Source organism: Cygnus olor, chromosome Z (assembly GCF_009769625.2).
Source record: "Cygnus olor isolate bCygOlo1 chromosome Z, bCygOlo1.pri.v2, whole genome shotgun sequence".
Lineage (NCBI taxonomy): Eukaryota > Metazoa > Chordata > Aves > Anseriformes > Anatidae > Cygnus > Cygnus olor.
Genome location: NC_049198.1, coordinates 3493671 through 3514305, shown reverse-complemented (window position 1 = coordinate 3514305; position 20635 = coordinate 3493671). Strand labels below are relative to the sequence as shown.

At 42.3% G+C, this 20635-nt stretch overlaps 1 protein-coding gene across 4 annotated transcripts in view; it reads right to left on the bottom strand.

Annotated features, from left to right (window-relative positions):
- Positions 1-20635, bottom strand: part of ST8SIA5 (ST8 alpha-N-acetyl-neuraminide alpha-2,8-sialyltransferase 5) — a 75288-nt gene that overhangs the window by 19224 nt on the left and 35429 nt on the right. For 3 of the 4 annotated variants that reach the window (XM_040540606.1, XM_040540607.1, XM_040540608.1), the window contains one exon: positions 11355-11462. The exons of the other annotated variant lie outside the window; for it this stretch is intronic. In XM_040540606.1, coding sequence (XP_040396540.1) covers positions 11355-11462 — 108 coding nt within the window. The remainder of the gene's footprint in view (positions 1-11354; positions 11463-20635) is intronic. 4 annotated transcript variants of the gene reach the window in all.

Below are 20635 nucleotides of genomic sequence, written 5' to 3'. Positions count from 1 at the left end.
ACCTAAAGGGGGCTACAGGAAAGCTGGGGAGGGACCTTTTGTCAGGGAGTGTAACGATTGGACAAGGAGTAATGGTTTTAAACTGAAAGAGGGTAGGTTTAGATTAGATATAAGGAAGAAATCCTTTACTCAAAGGGTGGTGAGGCACTGGAACATGTTGCCCAGAGAAGCTGTGGATGCCCCATCCCTGGAGGTGTTCAAGGCCAGGCTGGATGGGGCTTTGGGCAGCTTGGTCTGGTGGGAGGTGTCCCTGCCCATGGCAGGGGGTGGAATTCGATGATCTTTAAGATCCCTTCCAACCCAACCCATTCTATGATTCTATGATTCTGTGATTCTATGATTCTATGAAAATACAGATGTCATTGCTAATTTTAGAACAGCCACCTATGTCCAGTTTGTCCATCCCTACATAGACTCACATGCTAATTTTGAGATGTTCAAGAGGGAGCACTCAGCAGTTTCCATTTAGCTGATTTAAACTAAGTGGACAGGTTTTCAAACAGCATCTAACACAATTCTCACTTGCTTAGGCATTAATTGGCTATGATTTCAAAAGAGTTCATCTCTCTTGTAGGTATGGTAGCTGCCACTGAAAGTCGGGGAAAAGCACTGATTACATAAGGTATATTGTTCCCATCCTTTGGGTGTCTGAATGTGCTGAGAATTTTAAAAATAGTTCATTAAATTCTTAGCAAAGTGCTGGGGGTTTCATCTTGCCTGTGGAGACTGTTGCATACCTCCGTGAAATTGAGCTTTTCTTCGTGATTCATTTTCTTGGTGTATTTGGAGGGGAGAGGGAGCTGGGATTTTCTTCTCAAAAAAACTGAGATGGCTTTGAGAACAAAAGGATTTGGATGCTCCGACACATCAGATATGACAATGCTATTCTTTATTAAAATCTGACATAAATATGTGCTTTTTTAGCTGAACTCCTCTTCCTCCATCACAAGACTGGAGTTAAGGAGAAATAAAACACAAGGGTAGCAACCCCACGTTAGGGGCCAGAGAAAGCCCAGCCTGTTCAACGAATTCTACAAGACTGTACTGAAATGACAAAGATGATTTAGGGTATAAACCAAGCTCTGTATCACTTTCATCCCATCACTGTAAGTCTGTATTAAAACCCGATACCTAAGAACAGCACATGCCCATACAGCAGTTATGGGCATAATGGAGAAACACGAGTTGATGACCTGGGAGACTGGGTATTACAACAGAAGCTAGATCAAGTTATTTTTACGGATCCTTTAAATTCTCAGATTCACAACCCTGTAATACAACCTATCCTCTGAATTTTCAATAAGAAAGAAAAGTACAAGATTCCCGTAAGAGTTTTATTCAAACCATCATCTGAAATGTAAAATTTTGATGTTGTGTCATTTGAAAATAACATCAAAAATCCTATCTGACCCGAATTTCTGTTCAGTTTCCAATATAAAATCCTTACGTAGGAAAACCTTGTTATTTTTATCAGTGGTTCATGTTTACAGTTAACAGCAAAATCTGGGGGGACCCAAACTTTGAGCTGTTCTGGAGAAGTTCTCATGCCACCCAGGGGAACTGTATGAAGAGAACGTGCCCTGAAAACAACATCTCCAGGTATCTCCATGAGGGCCTCCTAAAGCCAGAAGCATCTAAAGCTTCTGAATTTTGCCTTTTAAATATATCCAGAAGTCAACTTGATAAAGCTGGGAAAAGAGAAACCCACAGGAGGGAGAAAGGGACTATGGTGTGTGACTGGAAAAAGCCCAAGAGCCTCCCAAAGCAATCTGCTACCAACTGGGAACATTTCTAACCTGTCAAAAACTGCTTTGAAGTGTTTCCTTCACCCCTCACTGAGGTTTTCACCACCTCAACTTTGCCAAAACCCAAACCAACCACTGTGATCCAGCAAGGGACAGAAAGCTTGAGACTAAGAGGAAGAAGCCAATGCTGAGAAGATGGCAAGATCAGAACATCAAAAATTCTTAATAAGGAAGTGAACTCATTACTGTCAAGAAATACAGTAACCCAACAATCTTTTAAGAATGTGACTATTTGGAAGTGTGTTTGCATATTTTTCAAGGAAACAAATACATTTTTATGAGTTCTGTAAAAGGAATTTTGTACTGTGTTTCATAAATAGTGACAAATCTGGAAAAAGATTTCCTTGGCCCCAAGAACAGAGATAAAGGTCATGCAACATGGACCTTTCTCTGGTTTCTCATCAAAAGCCTTGGGCTCTCCTTCTGATTCAATTGTTCACCTGGACATTCAGCCCTTACTAAAGAGCAGATGAAATCCATTGCACTTTTACATTTCCTACGTGCTTGCCTTAGTGGAGCTGGGGCTGAACAACTTGTGTGTTTTGAAAGCTGCTCCTGCTGAAATTGGTTTAAGAGTTCATATGGTAGAGCTTCACCAAAGTCCTGTGTGGATGTACTCCAGATAAGTTTCCAAAACCAAACTGACTTCATAGGACTTCTGGCTGGTCAAAGCATTTTACAGGATGCAGGGGTCCCCTCTGGCTATCGGTCCAGATACATAAGCAACTGTACAACTTTTCATCCCCCTTCAGTATTTATTTTTCTTACTGTGTTTGGTGTTATTCATTCTTTACTTTGGTTCACTGAGTGAGATAAGACTGGGACCCTGAATGTTCACGTTTTACACAATGGAATTGATAGAGGCAGGAATACATCCCCATGCAACACCCAGCACTTTGCACACCACTCCCACCTCTCCCACCCCACTTCAGGGAGAGAGCAATGGTGTATCAGCCTCATGCTCTCTTTCAGCCCAACACTGGATTACAGTACCCTGTGTGTGCTTCAGGACAGCTAAGAATGGTAAAAATCTAGATTAATATGCATTTTTATCTTTCCTGTGCACTTCTGGATGTGCTGCTAAGCTAGAGAGCTGCAGCTCAGATGTCAAACAGCACGTTATCACATGGCAAAGCTGCCCTCAGCCCGTGGCACAGTAGACGAAGTTGTCACTTTATGAAAAGAGATGAAATTTTCTGAGTCCCAAAGACTCCCTTTGATCACTGCCTGTTTACCCAACCCACAAACCAAAAAGAGAGAAGAAAAAGGATGTGCTACCAGAGAGGCAGAAGGGTAAGAAGGAAAGAATTGCATGAAAAATAAGCCATTTCTGGATGTGAAAAGAAATCCACGAGGCAGCAATGCATTTGCAACAGAGTTGTTCCATTACCCTACAGCTTAGAAAAGCACGGGGCTGTCTGCAAGTCACTAACTCTCACAAGTACTTCAAATCCACATGCTTCCAGAGTTTTGTGAGATGGTACCCAGTCAGCAGACTAACTTTTTTTCCCCTCTCCCAGGAATGTTCATGCTCTTCATTTGCCCCGCAGTCTCTCCTCCTCCTGTTCCAGACACTGAGGCAGATTAGCAGAGGCAGCTCCCCGCAGCTCCGGCTGACCTCTTCCCACACAAGGGCTTTGTGCTGTCCTTTCCCCCAACACCAGGCTCTAGTACAAGGAACACGAGCTCCCTCAGCCCCTGTGGATGTCCTCTAAACCCAGCTCCTCTGCTCAGCAGGGCCCGGAGCCTGGTCCTGCCAGGAGGATTTGGAGAGCAGCCCGCTTTTTCTCCCACAGGAGGCATCAGTCTCACCCACTCCCTGGGCTCCAAGTGCTGCTCCTGCCTATTAACTCCCACTCCAAACCACGGAGCTCCCCATGAACAAAGACACATTCGCCTGCCAGCTTAATTAACACCAATGGAAACTGTCCTCCCCGTCATCTTCCTCAGTATGATATCCAGCTAAAATGTAAGGGTGTAGTGCAGTTTATTTTGATTTATGCTCTTGATTAGTGACAAGTGATACTCCTGACTACGCTACTCCTTTTGCTATGAGAAAAGGTTGCATTTTAGCTTTCCAGGAATGACAGGCAGGTTTCACATCCATAAAACAGTGTGTATATGTCACCCCAGAATCTCCCTTCTTACATGTCACCCCAGAATCTCTTCTCCCTGTACTTTTTTCCCTTCCTTTGCTGAAATCTATCACCAGTGACATGCCCCTCAGTGTTGGATGTCCAGAAGTGAGATGCCATTTGCTCTGTAATTTTCCCGTTTTAAATAACCATGACTTTCTTCTTTTCTAACCTTCATGTCTCCCATTGCAATCTCACTTCCAGCTGAGCAGCTTACTGAGCTTGAGAGAGATATCCGACTTCCCAATACACCAGCTAACGCTTAGGTCTTTGATCATCTGCAGACGGGCTGCTCCTGCTTTGATCAAAAGTAAGCTTTTCTTGGTCATGCAACATGAATTAAAAAGCCTGAGACTTCAATCCTGTCTTCAAGTGACATTTGGATTGAGGCACTGATTTGTCTGATACATTGCACAAAAGTTTGAAAATATAATTGAATGTAATTGTCAGGCGTGTTTTAAATGAAACCATTTTCTGCTGCACAAACGCCCTCCCGTTTTACTCGTTCCTGCAGTGCTGGTTCTGCACTGCTCGTGGTGAGGCTGCAGCACTTACGCTGCAAGGGAGCAGAGTATCGCAGGAAGAATTCCACCTACCCTGCAGGAAAAACAAAGATCTTTCAAAAAATACACATTATCTAGTGACTAAGAAATGAGAACAAGCGAACTAAGCCCTGCAGGCTTCCATTGAATATTTACTAAGAGAGATGTCCAATTTGCAGTGCTTGCACTCATCAGTATGGGCAGATCCATGGCCAAGTTCAAGTCTAGAGTCACCTTCGTCACTCAGGAACCTTGCAAGTGTGCTAGGGCACAATCCCCAAAGCACATGGGGACTCACATTCATCCAGGAGGGCTAGCAGAGGATCCTCAGAACTTTTTAGCAAAAGCATTGCTCAAGTGGAGCGTATAATGATTACAGGGGCTCTGGAAAATTCAGGCAAAACAAAGCCAAGTAGGTACTGACTTCATCAGCCCATTGTGAGTGAGGGACCAAATCCTGCCAGATTTTGCCTCTATTAATAATTCTATGTGACGTTAAGATATGCAAGGTTTGGTCAAAAGGTTTAAGGGCCTGACATCATTATTGTGATATTTTCCCCCAAAAAACAGCAACCTACCACTTCATGTGTCATATCGTCCTACGACTGCACACATACGCTTTTGTTAGAAGGCATTTAGGTACAACCCCTGTTGGGCAGAAGAAGGTGATGTAGAGGTAAGTGAATGGCAGGCAGAAACAGGGACCTCAGGTGCCACCCTCACAGACACTGCCTGGACTACAGGATTAGCACGGAGATCAAGAGCAGTCTCTGAAGCTGATGGAAACCATAAGGACCTTTTGTACTATACCTTGTGAAAGAAAATACCTGTAGACGTACTGGTGTTAAATGAGATCCCCCTGCTCCAAGAACGAGTAGGTGAAGCAGAAATGTTTGATGCCCTCAGATTAACTTACACTTCTCTAGAGCCATGGCACAAAAAATCTCATTGCTGTATGTGTTGTTTCTGCCCTCTGAGAGGCTGTGTTGACTTGTCCACACCAGGCTGTTGCTTGAAAGACTGAAGTGAGAGAAAAGCTGCTGTGTGCACAAAGGCAAGGCTGAAGAAGCAAGAGTCTTCTGTACAGAAACTACCTCCACCTTGGGGACAACAAATATGAAGAAAGATTGTTCACATTCCTCCTGTCTATCTCCTGCTGATGCCAATGGCACTAGCATTAACTGGTTTAAATCTCTTACCATCTTCATCTCTAATGTTAATATATATGTGTGTCTAATTGATCACTAACTTTCAGTAAGTGGCTGTAGCTAGAAACAAAATGTGTCATTATGAAGTGTCATGTAAAAATGAAAATATAAGCATTCACAGAATAATTCACAAAATGGTTAAGGTTGGAAGTGACCTCCGGAGGCCATCCAGCCCAACCCTCTGCTCAAGCAGGGACACCTAGAGCGGGCTGCCCAGGAATTACTGCATCCAGTTCTGCTGCTTCAGCTTTGAGGGTCCAAGACACTGAGGATTTACGAAAGGACCTATAAGAATGATTTGGGTTCCAAAAAGTATGAGAGACATATGATACTTAATCTAAACATATGGTAACTAAGTAGGGAGGACCAGTGCTGCACCAGGAAGCAATTCCTAGTAGCAGAAAGCTTTTCAGTACAGAATACCACGGAAAAATAATATCCAGTGCTTTGGAAGATGAGGATAGAAATAGCATCTTTAGCTCACATATGCTTTTCTTTCTAAAAGAACTGGAATAATCAAACAAAAATAAAGAGATGAAATTCTTGAATAAGGACTCACACTTTCCAGACACTGTGTACCTGAGTTTAACAGCTGTTATCTTATGAACCCCCTGAGTAACCACCTAGGATATTTTGAAATGTTTGACTAGATATCTCTTTATAGTGTCACAAGTTTGTCTGTGTTTTTGGTAATATATAGCACCAGAAGTGTCCAGAAATGTCTCAGAATCCCCTGCTTATCTTCCAGATTTTTATGTTAAAACAAAACAAAACAAAAGTGCTTCCACAAACCAGATCTAAATTCAATAGTTTGATCTTTTACAGAGGAGTAGCAGCTTTTGTATTTCTGTCCCTTAAAAGCACTTCACTGATAGCTCTACCTCCCTATTAACCTTAGAAAAGTCCATGCATCAGTCTGGCATATCTCAGAAGTGTCCTGTTTCTGGAGTCCTTATCTGATCCAGTCGAGTGACTTCACAGGCACTTTACACATCTGTACAGATGAGATGACAGTTGTGATACCCTGCAAATGTGTTTTTCACCACTACTATGAGAGTTTCTGGCAAACTAGCACTTGCTGCTCCCTGCCATTCTGCTTTTGATAACCTGTCCTCATGCCCCAGTACAAAAATCATTTGGGATCATTTGGGATTGCCTGGCTCTGCTGCCCTAAGCCACATTTAGGAGCATGAACTGACCACGCATCCACTCCTGCCAGTGCCACGTTGTTCCCTTCTCATCTGTCCACTTATTCAAGACCAAGGTTTCCCCAGAATTTCCATCCAACATACTGGTCAGTATAGCAGAGATGGGGGTGAAATAGCAGGACCTAAAGCAGAAACAGCCTTAATTGACATAGCAAAGTCCCAGCAACCTCCCACAGTTTGTTCACTCACTGGGGATAAGCCCATCTCGCAGACATACTCCCAAACCAACACCACAGCTCCCTGTGCCACCTGGGCCTCCTTCCCCAGAGACTGCCATGCATCTCCATTTAGAGGCTTTTCCACCTCACAGCGTCACCCTCAGAACGATTTAATGGAGAGCATACTGAATGGGCATTTTGAAGGAGACTTTGTTGTTTCTTTTCTTTCCTGATCACCATATCAAAACACCGGCTGCTGACAAGCAGCAGCGGGGTATCCTGCAGGGACTACTGTTTTACCAGATTCATTTCAGAGTTCTCCAATTTTAATAAAACTGCTGTTCAGCTGTTTTAATCAAGCCCATCCCTATCACTCTGATTGAAATAAGCCGCTGATGTTGTTATCCATATGACCACCTGGGAGGCATAACAAAACATATGACAACACTTATACATCAATAACATTTCAAAAACACAGTTTATTGTTGCAAGCAATTGTTGTTGTTTTTTTTCCCCTTGTGTTTCTCAAGATTTTAGTATCTTTGTATGAGGAGTTCAGCTCTGTGACTTAAGGAACATCCTCAAATACCATCCTAGTCAACGAGGTCTGATGGTTCAAGCCCTGACTTTCATTCTTGTAAAATGTGTATTTGATGAAATCAGTGGATTACACTTTCTATTTTGTAGCCACTGGGACAAAGTTCCCTATGTGCCATACTGGAGAATTCAGTGTAGGAACCAGCAGGCCTGAAAGTATACAGCTCACTTCTTTCACCTATCAAAGGCTTCTGTGGTCTTACTACCTATGTCCTATATTGAACCCCACCTTCAGCTCAGATGGACTGAAGGTGACAGAGAACACCATAACCCAACCAATAGGCCAGATGTATCATCACACCATTAAGGCAGTTTAATCTTGGCAACAACAAATGCTTTAGGAATGAAGGTTCACAATCCCAGTAAGTTGCAAAACATATTAAAGGAGAACAGAGCACTATGAGCTCTAGAAAAGAGCCCAAATGCACAGAAGAATCTCCAGGAAAGTCCTCCTTCTTTTGAATGTACACACCTACAGTTGGCCTCACCACCCGGTGGCTTTGGAGGCTTACATGTTTTACTAAGTAACCTTTTCTTAAGAATAAAGTATTCACAACTTTATTGCTTCCTAAAAGATGTGCAGCAATGCACTATGCATGGAAATGAAGCTTTTGGTGCTCAAAAAGTCCCAGCAAATACAGACCTCTGTGGGAAAACTACTCACAACAATAATAGCTGCCACAAACCTGATCCACACTCTCCGTTGCACCACAGAGTGAGCCAAGTTCATGATACCACTTTTTATCTCCATGGAACAGCTCTGTGCAATCTAAAAAAGTGTCTCATGCCCTGGGATGAAAAGCCTTGGTTAGCTTGATTACTCTGGGACAGTGGAGCTGCCTGCAACTCGAGTAAGGCTCATCTTCTGAAACTGTAGTGAACTCCCTTGGACAATAAAAAACATGCCGGCTGCAAGCCACACTTTACTTTGTACATTAGTCAATGCCTGAATCAGTTCCTACGGAAATCAGACAACATGATGTTCTTTACTTCTGAGCTATTTGATCCTTTTTGCCATGTTTGATCTTCACGGTTCATTGGTTTTGATACGGCCGCTACTCTTGTGAAGTCTGGCTGCCTTGCAATTATAATGAAATTATTTTCTCAGTATGCCTTTTGCTTTGGAAGTCCTTCGTTTGCATCTAATAAATCACTCTTACAGAATGAGTAATGAGTTGTTAACATCTCAGCACCACAGTTAAAAGATAAAGAGTAGTTATAGAATATACTTGGAACAATACCAGGCATGTATGAATAAAAATATACCAATGTACATGTAAATATATGAATTCGAGAACCTAATGAAAAGAATATTAGTACATATTTCAATTACTACCTCTAAAAACAAAACCTTCTACAAGGAGGTGATGACACACAATAAACTGCAGAGCCATGCAGTGAAAGGTATTTACTGTGCATATGCTGATGTATAGTTAGTTTTGTGCTCTTTAGACATCTCTCTGGAGATGTCTAAATGTATACAAGTAAAATGAGGCCAGCAAAATTTAGTCTGCAAGTTTTCTTTTTGGCAGAAAGAACTATTCACTAGAGGAAGGCTTGCTTTCAAATGATATGAACAGTTTGATGTTGGGTGTTATATTAAGATTCTCAGGAGAAGTCTAGTGGTAAAAAAGTAAGAAAGGTGATCAAAGGTAAACAGCAAACAGATTATGACATAGCTCTGCAGTTACTCACCACAGTCTCACCTCTACGCGTATACAGTTCTTTTTTATTTTGCTGTATACTTAGCTTTCAAGCAGTAGACAAATGGGTAAATAACATCTGTAACACGTTTATGTGCAATGCATGTCACAGCTAGATTTATCCCTAACTCGAAAACCCCATCTTTCAGCTCCACAGTCATTAACCTGACACTGACTTTGACATTTACGTATTTATATTGTTATTATAACCTTTGGAATGTATACGTAACTCATGCAATTAGATCCTGCTTGTATAAAAAACACTTGCATCCTGAACCTCTTCCTTGTTAAAGAGGCTAAACAGATTGAGAGAACTGCTACTCAGTGTTGTTCAGTATTAGCATGTATTTTTCACTCAAGCATTTTGGTTCTCCATCCTGCACTCCATGATGGTTCAATTGTGTGGCCAAGGGTGCCTAGAGGGGGAAATCTGTACTTATTAAACCTACCCTATCTTCAAGAAGATATCTCTCTTTGTGCCACATTTGGTCTTCTTATATGCCAAGTGCCTAGGCTGAAGATTTTGAGTATACAGACTGTAGATGCACACACTAAAAATGCAACAAAATAGACAGACGGATAGATACATGCATACATAAATACAGACTTAGAAAGAATGAACCATCCATCTCTTGTTCTGAGCTAAAAACTGCAGCTAATCTGGTTGTTTTCATAATGCTCCCTTAACAAGTTAAACAAGCTGAGTGTTGAGCAGCACTGATAGGGATCACATTCCAGCTAAGAGTCCAACAGGAATTGCAGCATTGCTGTGGTTCAGTGAGACTGGGTGGTTTTTGGCAGGTCAGACTGTACTTCCACTTGCCTTTGACATGCTCTCAGCTCCACAGCTGTAGTGGCATATGGTTACCGAAATATAGTGTGATGGTATTTCCCACAAAATACGTAATTTATCCAGGGAGAGTTTTATTTATACATACTCACTATATGTAAGCTTCTTTTAGTTACTTTATTTTTTTCTTTAACTTGAAGTGTTTCTAAGGTTTTCCTGCTGTTTTTTGAACTTGATACTACACGTGATTCAGGATTTTTTATTTCCTTCATGTCAATAGAGACGGGGAGTAAGTACTATGCACCGAAAGGTCCTTTTTTAACTATCCACAAGAATATTTCACCTTGTATCTCTGCGCACTGAACTCACAAAACTTTGATCCTCAAGGTAAAGGTCCTGGAGTTTGCCCTGTACAAAAGCTGAGAACTAGACAGTCTTCCCAGCAGGGCTTTTTTCTATAACTGAGGTTCCAGAAGACACCCCAAATGTCCCCCACACCTGACACTGATTTATACAGTTAGCATGTGATAGTCACGGAGCTCTTTGGGGACAACTGCAGACAGTTTCTTGCCTATGCACATGGCCTTTCATGACCCTTCATACATATATGTCAGTCTAAAGGATCCTACTACAAATTAATAAGTACCAAAAGTGCAACAGCACATTAGCACTTCTTAAATCATCTCAGAATAGTAAATAAAGGGAATACTCTGCTCTTGTCTTGACAGAACACTTCTCCCCTGGAAGTGTTTCAAATGGGAAGGATTAGAAGGATTTCAAATTAAATTACATTTTCTTAAAATATATATTCTGTTATAAAGAAAGCCTTGGGTCAGATTTTCCAGTGTGCTCTGCTTGCATCAACACTAGCATGCTGGGACATTACCCACTGCCCACCCAAGTCCCACTCTCCCACACTGCCATATACTGACATATGGCCTTGGTGGGGGAAATGAAAATAGGAGAGGCCAGGACACAAGTCACCCTCCTGCATGGATGCTTACGGCATGTTCCAAAACGGCCCTGGGACCTCAAAGGGGGAAAACAGCACAGCGCTTGGGCATCCACAGCATCTTATGTGACACGGGGAGCAGTACTGAGCAGCCAAAGCAAACTGTAAATCTGTTTGTTCATACAGCCTGTGCCCACACTTGTGGTTCATACAAAGAGCACGAGATCTCTGTAGTCATTCCCTCTGGTGTTGGTACCTGGTGCCTGTGTCACTGCCACTCTTCACTGCTCCGTCATCCGTGAAATTAAAGGTGCCGGTCCAATTTGCCAACTCCTCTCCATTCTGCCAGCTAAACTGCAGCCCTCTAGCAAGAAAATGAGGCAGTTGATATTTGATAACATTCATTAGTTCACTATCAGCACGAGTTCTCGTGTCCTTTTTCTTAACACAGAAAGGTGACTATGACACAAACATCAACAAAAACAAGAAAAAGATACCAAGAACCACAATTCATTATCTTACTCGTACAAACACTTAATTTTCACTTCCCATAGACTCTTCAAGTCCTTGTCTGAACACACCAGCAGTTGCCCCAACTAAACTGGAAGGCCAGCAACCATCTGTGCTCAAGAACATACAGATGCATTAAGCAAGTCACAAGTACAAAAAGTTGGAGACTGATGTGAAAAACTCCAGGGCCAAAGAAGTAAACATTCCAAACTTCCAGTTTACATCTCCCATAGTTGTTAAATGTGGTGGGCACTGGATCTTTCCTCTGATTTGTTGGCCATGCTGGCAAAGGATTTATCATTTATCATATTTGTTGACTTCACTAAATCACTCCATATTGCTGCTTCTCCCTACTTGGGAAGACGGTATTTTTTAAGCAAATGCAAATCACAACCATCACAACTCCCTGTCTTCTAAACTTTCACAAAGTCATTGCAAGTCTCATGGTGCCTGCAGTCTTCTGGAAACTCCACCTATAGTTCGTTAGAAATTTCACATGTATTTAAAAAAGCTGTGTCTGAAGAAACACTTGACAATACAAGCCAAATTCCTCCTATGGCTCAGAAGTCAATGAAAAAGAATCTTGCTGATTGTTATTTTTAAGCTTCTCCGTTTTAACCCAATTTCGTGATTTCAGAAGCCTGGCAGCTGAGTTGTGAACATTTGGTGCTGCCAATACTGAAAGTTAACTTCCTGGCTGGGCTGTGTGGGAACAGCCAGGAAGCAATCTGCCCGCCTGCTCTGCCCAAAAGAAAGGGCATCCAGGACCCCACTAGGTTTTTTGGTCAGCAGGCTGATTGCAAGGACTGGAGCATCTCTCAGACCACCTCCATCCCCTAGTCCAACTGGCAGCAGTTATCAGCACAGGCAGTTTAGAAGGATGGATATAGGGCATTAAAAAAGGCCTCTCTGCTTCCTGCAGCAGAAAAGTGGAGTAGCTCTACAGGGCTCCCAAAACATGCAGGAAGTATTTCTTTGCTCTGTACTGTGGAAACACGTGCACATAACTTCCTTGTTGTCATAGTTCTTTTAAGACAACATTGTCCAAATATCTTCAGTGCAGGCATTTCCACCTGAGCTGTCTTGGTCCTTAAAAATCAGTAGAGACTGGCTCAGTACAGTTAGGTTTGGGAAAGATTCACCTGATCAAAGACTGTCCTTCCCCTAGGGGAGGCTGATCACTGCTGCAAAGCCTCCCTCTGCCAGCAGCACAGGGAGCCCAGGGTTGCTTGTAGTGTGGGCACATGTGACAGAAGCATCCCACCACCCAAATTGTGCAATGCATGTCACCACAAATTTTTTTTTGACCTATAAATGACAAATTTTGAAAGGATCTATGATGGTTATTCTTGTATGCTTTGTGCCTTTTAATCTTTTTGGTTTTGTTTTGTTTTTTTTTTTTTTATATTGAAAACCAACTTTCTGGTAAAGGCACTTTTTGTGAAAGGAAATTCTGAGGGAGGTAGGGAGTAGTTTAAACACTGTGAAAAAATAAAGGGCTAGCATCCTAAACTGCCCCCTCAACTTGGAAAATGACATCAAAGGGTGTGTAGTTTATACTGTAATGCCTGCAAGCTAATGCAGTGCTGTGGCTTACCAGGGAGTCACGTACCTTCAACACTGCTCTGACAGCTTTTAATCAGCTGAGGTTGCCCGAGGTGATGACTTCTAAGTAGAAGTTGGGTGTGAAGAAAATATGAGAAAATTCTCACTTTGACTAAGACACCTTCTCTTTCAGGCTTGTTGAAATAAACACCCATGATTCTCTCCCATGCATCATAGTCTAACACTTTTTTTGCTCCAGTTTATGACTCTGGCAGAATAGTGTAAATGTCCTTGTAAAAGACATCTAAATGTATGGCCTTAAAAATATGTTTTAACTGCTAAGGGCAGCAGTGAATGATGCATGGGGAGAGGGAGAAGAAGTGTGGGAAAACCAAGTTGGAATTGAAATTTTTAATTGGATTTAAATTGGCTATTTTGAGCTTAGATACTAACTTGCAAACTGAAATAGCATCAATCTGGATAAGTAGCAGGTATCGATGTGTCCCTCAGAGGTTAACTCTCCTAAAGTGTAGCCAAAATTCAGGGAGATGAAATGAAGAATTAAAACAATTGGTAAAGCCTTTTCCCTTTGTACATCTTCACTCTGCACGTAACAGCTGGAAGGAAAGCGAAGTAAATGCTTAAAGGTAGTGTGGGGATCTGTCCCTAAAGCAAAGGAAATGATAAAATCACTTTCTAATGCTCCCACCTCATCAGGCCTTTTTGGGAACACCGCGTACTCTCACTGAGGCATCAAGTTTACAGGAGGACACACAAATGTTGGGCAAGATCCAAGAGGAGATCGGGAAGACTAATGGTGAGGACTGGTAGGTATGTCTCATGAGGAACAGCTTAAAATACTCAGCTTTGAAATGGTAGACCGGGGGACTTGAGGTACAGAAATACCTGATGAGGGCAAGCAGGGTGCAGGGTATGTTGCTTCTTCCTCTACATGGTAAGGAGAAAACACAAGGTGGTGAGCTGAGCTTAGGGTTAGGAGCAAGCCAAGTGTCGGATCTTGAATGAGACAGGAAAAAGGGACCATCCAGTGCTCTTCTTCCAATGAGCAGGTGCTACAGAGTTTAGCAACATACAGGCTTATATATACACAAAACATACCATAGAAGACATTACACAGCTCATAGGACTGTGTCTCACTGCAAGTCCACAAGATTGACACAAGCGTAACGTACAGCATTTTCTGGACTGAATATTCAATAGGCCTATTCCTCCTAGTAAGAAAAATTCCCACAAATAATGGTTTTTAGTATTAAGACTGAGTAAAAAAAATCAAGGATGAGACATTTGCAAACACTGACCCGAATTAATTCTGTTCCTAACAAGATTACTCCAAGTATCACCATTGATTTCAGTCAATCAGCCCTGAGTTAGGAGATTTTAGTTGTAAAAATGTAAAATTTTCTAATGCTTTCAATTGTGAGTTTTAAATGTTCATAAATATTATCTGTCCAAATCTGCAAACAAACTGAGAAAATAGATCAGAGTCACGAACTGCTCCATCAGCAGGTTTCTTTGGCATATTATGGTAGTTAAATACTAGCACATTCACTCTCAGCACTAACTACACTTCAACCGGTAGAAAATTAGGTAAATTAAGCTTCTGTGAATCAGAATTGCAATAGGGATGCATATACAGGATGTGAACAGAAAAGGCAGATAAAAAGAAGCAAGACAAAAAAGAAGGTTAAGAGAGATTAAAAGAAGAGAAGGGAAGGGAAGGGAATGAAAGGCAAGGAAATGACGTAGATGTAGAGGTCTTCTATGTAAGTTGGACAGTTCATGTCACAGAGTTAAAAAAAAAAAAAAAAAAAGCAACATCAAAGCCTTGGATCATTACCAACAATTACCAATGGTGGAACTTTGCCATTTGCTCAATTTGCCCTACCGTTATTTCCATTTTCTATTTCTAACCCTTCTAAAATTAGCACATTTCCCCAGCATCTGATGCTGGTGATGACAAGGGAAAACTTTATAAAAGATGTAATAACCAGAAACGCTATCAGCGCTCTGTGCATTCACTGTAAGCAAATTTCTCATGAAGGAAGTTTTGCTGTGGGCAAACCAACTGCCAGTTTACAGACATCACAAGCTTACGGACAGCATTAATCACCGGACTTACCCCTAACGTATAGGAGAACGAGCAACCTGGCACCTCGTGTTCAACAAACACCTTAAGTTGGATGTCTTAGCAAGAAAGACCTTGAATTTCAGGTAAATGTCAAGGCAATATTTTGAACCTAATTGGTAGCTGTAAATGCAGAAACAGTATGTGGTCAGATAAACACTGCCATAAGGCAAGAATAGAGGGAGGGGGCGAAAAAGAGGAAGAAAATTAACAAAGCAGCAGTAATTCTGAAGGGCTTGTCAAGACCGGCTGTCGAAGCAGCAGGAAGCAAAGCAAAAAGCTCACTGCCATAATCCAAACAAGAAACAACCCCTGCACAAGCAGAGGTTTTAATAGCAGAGCACATCAATTATGCGGGTTTTGAACAATTATGAGGTTTTTGAACTAGTAGGCAAGAACGAACAAGAGTGGATGGATTGCAGCAAGGAGTTTTGTGTCTGCGCTGCCTTCTCCCCAAGATCCCACCTCAGGGGGGTCTTGCTGCCTTTCTGAAGCATGAAGGCAAGGTGAAAATTCAGCTCAGACAAGAAGGCTTTTTAAAGTGAGCTGTTCTACAGCAAATAAATGGAGAGACAAAAGACTTTATGCACTACTGGGCATGTTAGAGCCTGTCTAGGGCATCACACGAGCAGTGCGAGGAGAGGGCACGGAGCAGCACCTTGCATTCCAGAGCCAACTCACTCCCCAAAACCACCAGCTCATCTCATTTTATCCCAGCCAGAAAGCAATTTCCACTCATCTTCCAAGGTGACAGCTACCACTACCCTCATCCTGCATCTACCAGAGGCAGACTAAACCCAGAGGCAAGCAAAAATGGACAGAAACCAATGTCATTTTACACCAGTGAAGCAAAGCCAAAATCTGACTCAGCTTGCTGGTCTACCACAGATGGGCAGGCAAGGGGAAGCAGAGGGTGCCTTCTCTGAAGGGGTGAAAGGAAGGCACAAATGTCCTCACAAGCAAGGCACATTACTGCATTTTCTTTTGGAACTCCCTCTCTTACTCGCCTTTACTTTCCCTGTTCTTTCTTTCTAGCAACTCTCACGTTCCTTCCTTGTGCGCATTTTCTTTAGCAAAGACAGTATTGGGACACGACAGGAAGCCCAGCTTTTTTGACTTGGCTCCTCTTTCAGTTACAAGTTAATAATATATACATTAATTTCATACAATAGTTTTAATTTAATTCCATTAATAATTTTAATTTGATCCCATTAAGTTTAATTCCATTAATAATTTTACAATCCTATTTCTTCAGGTTTGGTAATGGTGCTGCCCTACACTGTTCCATGCCACCCAAACACGATGCCATATGCAGGCCCTGCCCTGACAAACTGACAGTCCAGGCCATGTACTGGCTTCCCAAAGTCAGTGGAAAATTACTTACTTCCACTCTACCTCAGTTTCCCCACTTCATAATCCTTGTGCCCTTGAGAAGAGGAACTGAAGACTTCAGTGTTAAATGATCTTGCTACTCTCCTGGCAACTGGAAAGTGATCCCCCTAGACTATTAACACAGATGTCACAGAGATAGGAAAGTCAGATGATTAATCATGCTGAAGATCCAGTTCCTTCTTTCCTGCAAAATATGGAAAATATGACTCACTGTGTCCCCAGGGTGGATGGAAAATAAAACAAAACCAGTGGTATGCATGAATGACCTGTAGATTAGAGTGATTGAAAACAGTCACTAAGATGGATCAGAAGGCAGAGGAGGTTGGAAAAAAGGGGGAATATCAGGATGTAGCAATGTGACAGACTGCTGCAGTCATGAAGAAAAAGGTAGGAGCCAATGGAGACAGTAAGTGGAGTCTGGGAGGAAAATCAATGATCTTAATCTGCCTTCTGCACAGGCCAGAAACAGCAAGTTTATTTACCCAGCACTTGAGAAGACATCAGAGGCGCTCAAAAATCCCTAGATATCAAGGGGTAAATAAGGCATCCACTAGGAAGCAATGAGACCCTGAGATCAAACCCAAACCAGAGGAGTTGAGCTGCACTAGCCTCTGAGTCCAAAAACTCTGCTTTGCTGACAAGGGATCAAGACTTGGTCACTGAAGACAATGAAATTGGCTGACAAGTGAAAGGCAAACACTTACTTGAACAGTTTATTAAAACTCACATTTGCACTCAGTGGAAGCAGATTTGCATCTGACTTATCAAGCTCCAAAAAATACTTACTTCTCCAGTAAAATGAGCAAAATGTTCATATTTCTACTCCCTGCAATAATAGAGAGCAATACGATATAATATAGGTCCCATGAAGAGGAAAACATGGATGGAGGATGCTGGAAATGGGCACATGTGGTTACATGACACATTGGCCCATACTGCACTACCCTGGGGACGAGCCTGGCTCTACATGTTGGAGGGAAATGCTAGTAATAAAGTGGTGGAGGAGTATATTTTGACTAGCACAAAGAGCAAAATTGGAAACATAGGTGGGAAGCTTCTGGATTATAACCGCTATTATAGAGGAAAAAAAAAGGTTTTGTTTCATACAGCACATCTCACATTTGGGATAAATTTTGTATCAGATATTCACATGCAACTTCTGAAAAACCCGATCTAAAATGACTTCCCAAGAAAGATAAAACAATATGAACATTCCTTTTCTGATCTGTAGCTGGAAGATAAACATCCAAGGAGCAATAGAAAATCAGCATTTTGTAATAATTATTCGTAATTAAAAGCTTATTATTTGTAATAATTAGGGGAAGCATAAAAGCAACAACAGTTGACAGTGAAGCGGGTTGTGAACTTATCAAGAAAAAGGACCGATCAAGTCCCAGACGCAGAGTCTCACAGGAAATCCCAAGTATTTTAAGATGCCAGCAAATTCTGACACTTGAAACTGCAGCTCAGTGCAAAGATACCTGACACAGCATGGGTACCACAAGCAGTCTCACCAGGGCACTAAAGACCTGACTGAGCTAATTGCTTTGCAACTCATGTTTCCAAAGCTGATATATTTACTACAAGGTCAAGTGTCCCTAAACTGTGCTGTATTCTTCAGTGTAAACATAACCACCGAGCCCCAGTTGTGCTAAGGGTTTGGGTGGAAGATTACAAGCAAAATGCTTGATAAAGGCACTGTGCTCATACTCCGTGTCAGCCACATGAGTAGGCAAGATTCCCTCTCTCCATGTGTGCAAGCCTTCCATGCTGTTGAACAGTCAAGATTTTCATCTGGGACTGTGAAAAGCTTGGCTGTATTTGTTCTTATGGTAAGTGCCATGAAACTACAGCAATAGACATTGCTTTTAAGGTTTCCATCACAAGAGCTAACGCATAAAACTAACTACATAAAGAGGGCACGGAAGGACAGTGGCTATCGGCAGGGCTGATGAAAATGCAAAACGGATGCAAGCAATGGAGGGCAAGGACACCTCAAAGAGATGGGAGGTTAAGTCCGTAATTTGCCTGAGGGAGGCATGGACTGCTGAGCAATGAGTACACTTGAATTACGAAACAAGAAATGAAATGAAAAAGCAATCAAGGCTAAGAATGAGGCACAGTGAAAGTATGAAAATACAGAGCTTTGCACGGCAATTTGGTCTGAATGGCATTCAGCAAGAGTAAGAACAATCAAGAAACTCCTATCAGTTCAAAAATTAAAGACCAAATCAACAGGACATCTTCAACAGTGGCCACCGAGGTGAGCAGTGGCCCTGACTTGATCGCTCACAGCCAGAGCTGTGCGGGAACACGGTGTAGCACAACTCCAAGCAGAAGTTTTGGGTTTAGCAGAAATTTTGTTCTACAAACACAGGGAAGTCTGAGCTTTGTACCTGCCCACACATGTAGAAGGAAGCACCCATTTTTTTCAAAATGAGATAAAGCAAGTTGATGGCAGGTTATAACAGAGATGCTTTTGAAAGATATGGAATGGGTTTCAAACTCCTTTGGATGAATAGTTTAGTTCACAGGTGTTGAATGCTGAGCATTGGGAAAACTCGACCACGACTCTGTCATACAAAGGCAACAGATGTGTGTAAAGTACAGAAAGCAGAGCCAGCCTAGATTTTAAGCCAAATATCTAAAAAGAGCTGTTTGAATGGACAAAAACAGGCCTAGATCCCTGACTGACGCAAGCTGCTGCTGGGTGTCCTGTGGATCAGTGAGGGTGACGGTCACCTCTTGGCCGGTAAATGGGACACCTATGATCCACCCCTGCAGGGCACGAAGCTCTGCAGAGCTTCTACAGCCCAACATGACCCCAACCCTACACAAGCCAACCACTGCTGTGCGGGGTGGGCTCGTGGGGAACTGGACCGGGGACTAAATGTCTGCAGGGCATCCTGTGGCGACTCACAGCACCCATGGCTTGAGCTCAGGAAGGATCAGTGTGATGCAGCGCAGAATGTCACACTCAGGATAATGCAATTTGCACATGTAAAATACTGGAATAACTGACTTGCATTACCTTAAATTACTGTCATCCGGGGAATGGACAAGGACTGGCAATTCAGGGACTAGCTCTTCTGCGTTTTCCCATCTTAACAGCGGAGGTGCTAGAAATAAAGCAAGTCTACAGGGAGCAGGGTTTCAACCCCTGTTTTCTGCATTAAGGAGATCTGTCAGGGAGTTTGCTAGAAGAAGTAACATGCCTCCATGCTCTGGTACTAAAACTTTAGCCACTTGCTGCTTTTCTTTCAAAGCAAATGGAAATTATGAGTCAGAAAAAAACTTTAAAAAACACTTAAAGCTACCTTCAGGTAGCTGAGGGTAGGATTTTGGCTTCGGGACACTTTTCACAACAAAAGCCTCTGTTGCAGCCTTCAACAGAGCTGTAAGTGTCTGCAGACTTTTGCAGAGCTTTAATTCACATGCCAGGTACTTGTGAGCTCTCTAATTTTAACTGATGTGGGGAGACAGGAGCATTATGTAGAGCAACCACCAGCAACAACAAATAAGGGAATGGGACAACCAGCAATAATGGCTGTGGCAGCAGCTGAGTTAATCTATCAGCTCCCTGCTTCATCCCATTGCCACCTCCAGCCTCCCAGGGAGCTGGTTCGGCTCCCTGTCCTTGCAAGGTTAGTTGGGCAAGGTGGGGATGCCACCTCCTTACTCTCCATAAGACCTTGAAGCACTCTCAGGAATACCCTGCAACAAGAAGAGCATTAACCTGGGATACACAGTCTCAGGATGGTCTCAAATAATGCAGTCTGTCTGCAAGGGAAGATTTGCTGTTTCTTGCTGAGTTAGTTTTGAGGTTTTGTACATGTCCCCTCTGACAGACTCTAGGGTAATTTCTGTTTAAGTCTTCAATAGCTTTGAAAATGTGTTCATCTTGGCTCAAAAGTGTTTTTAAATTCACCTCTTCAGCTGACTCT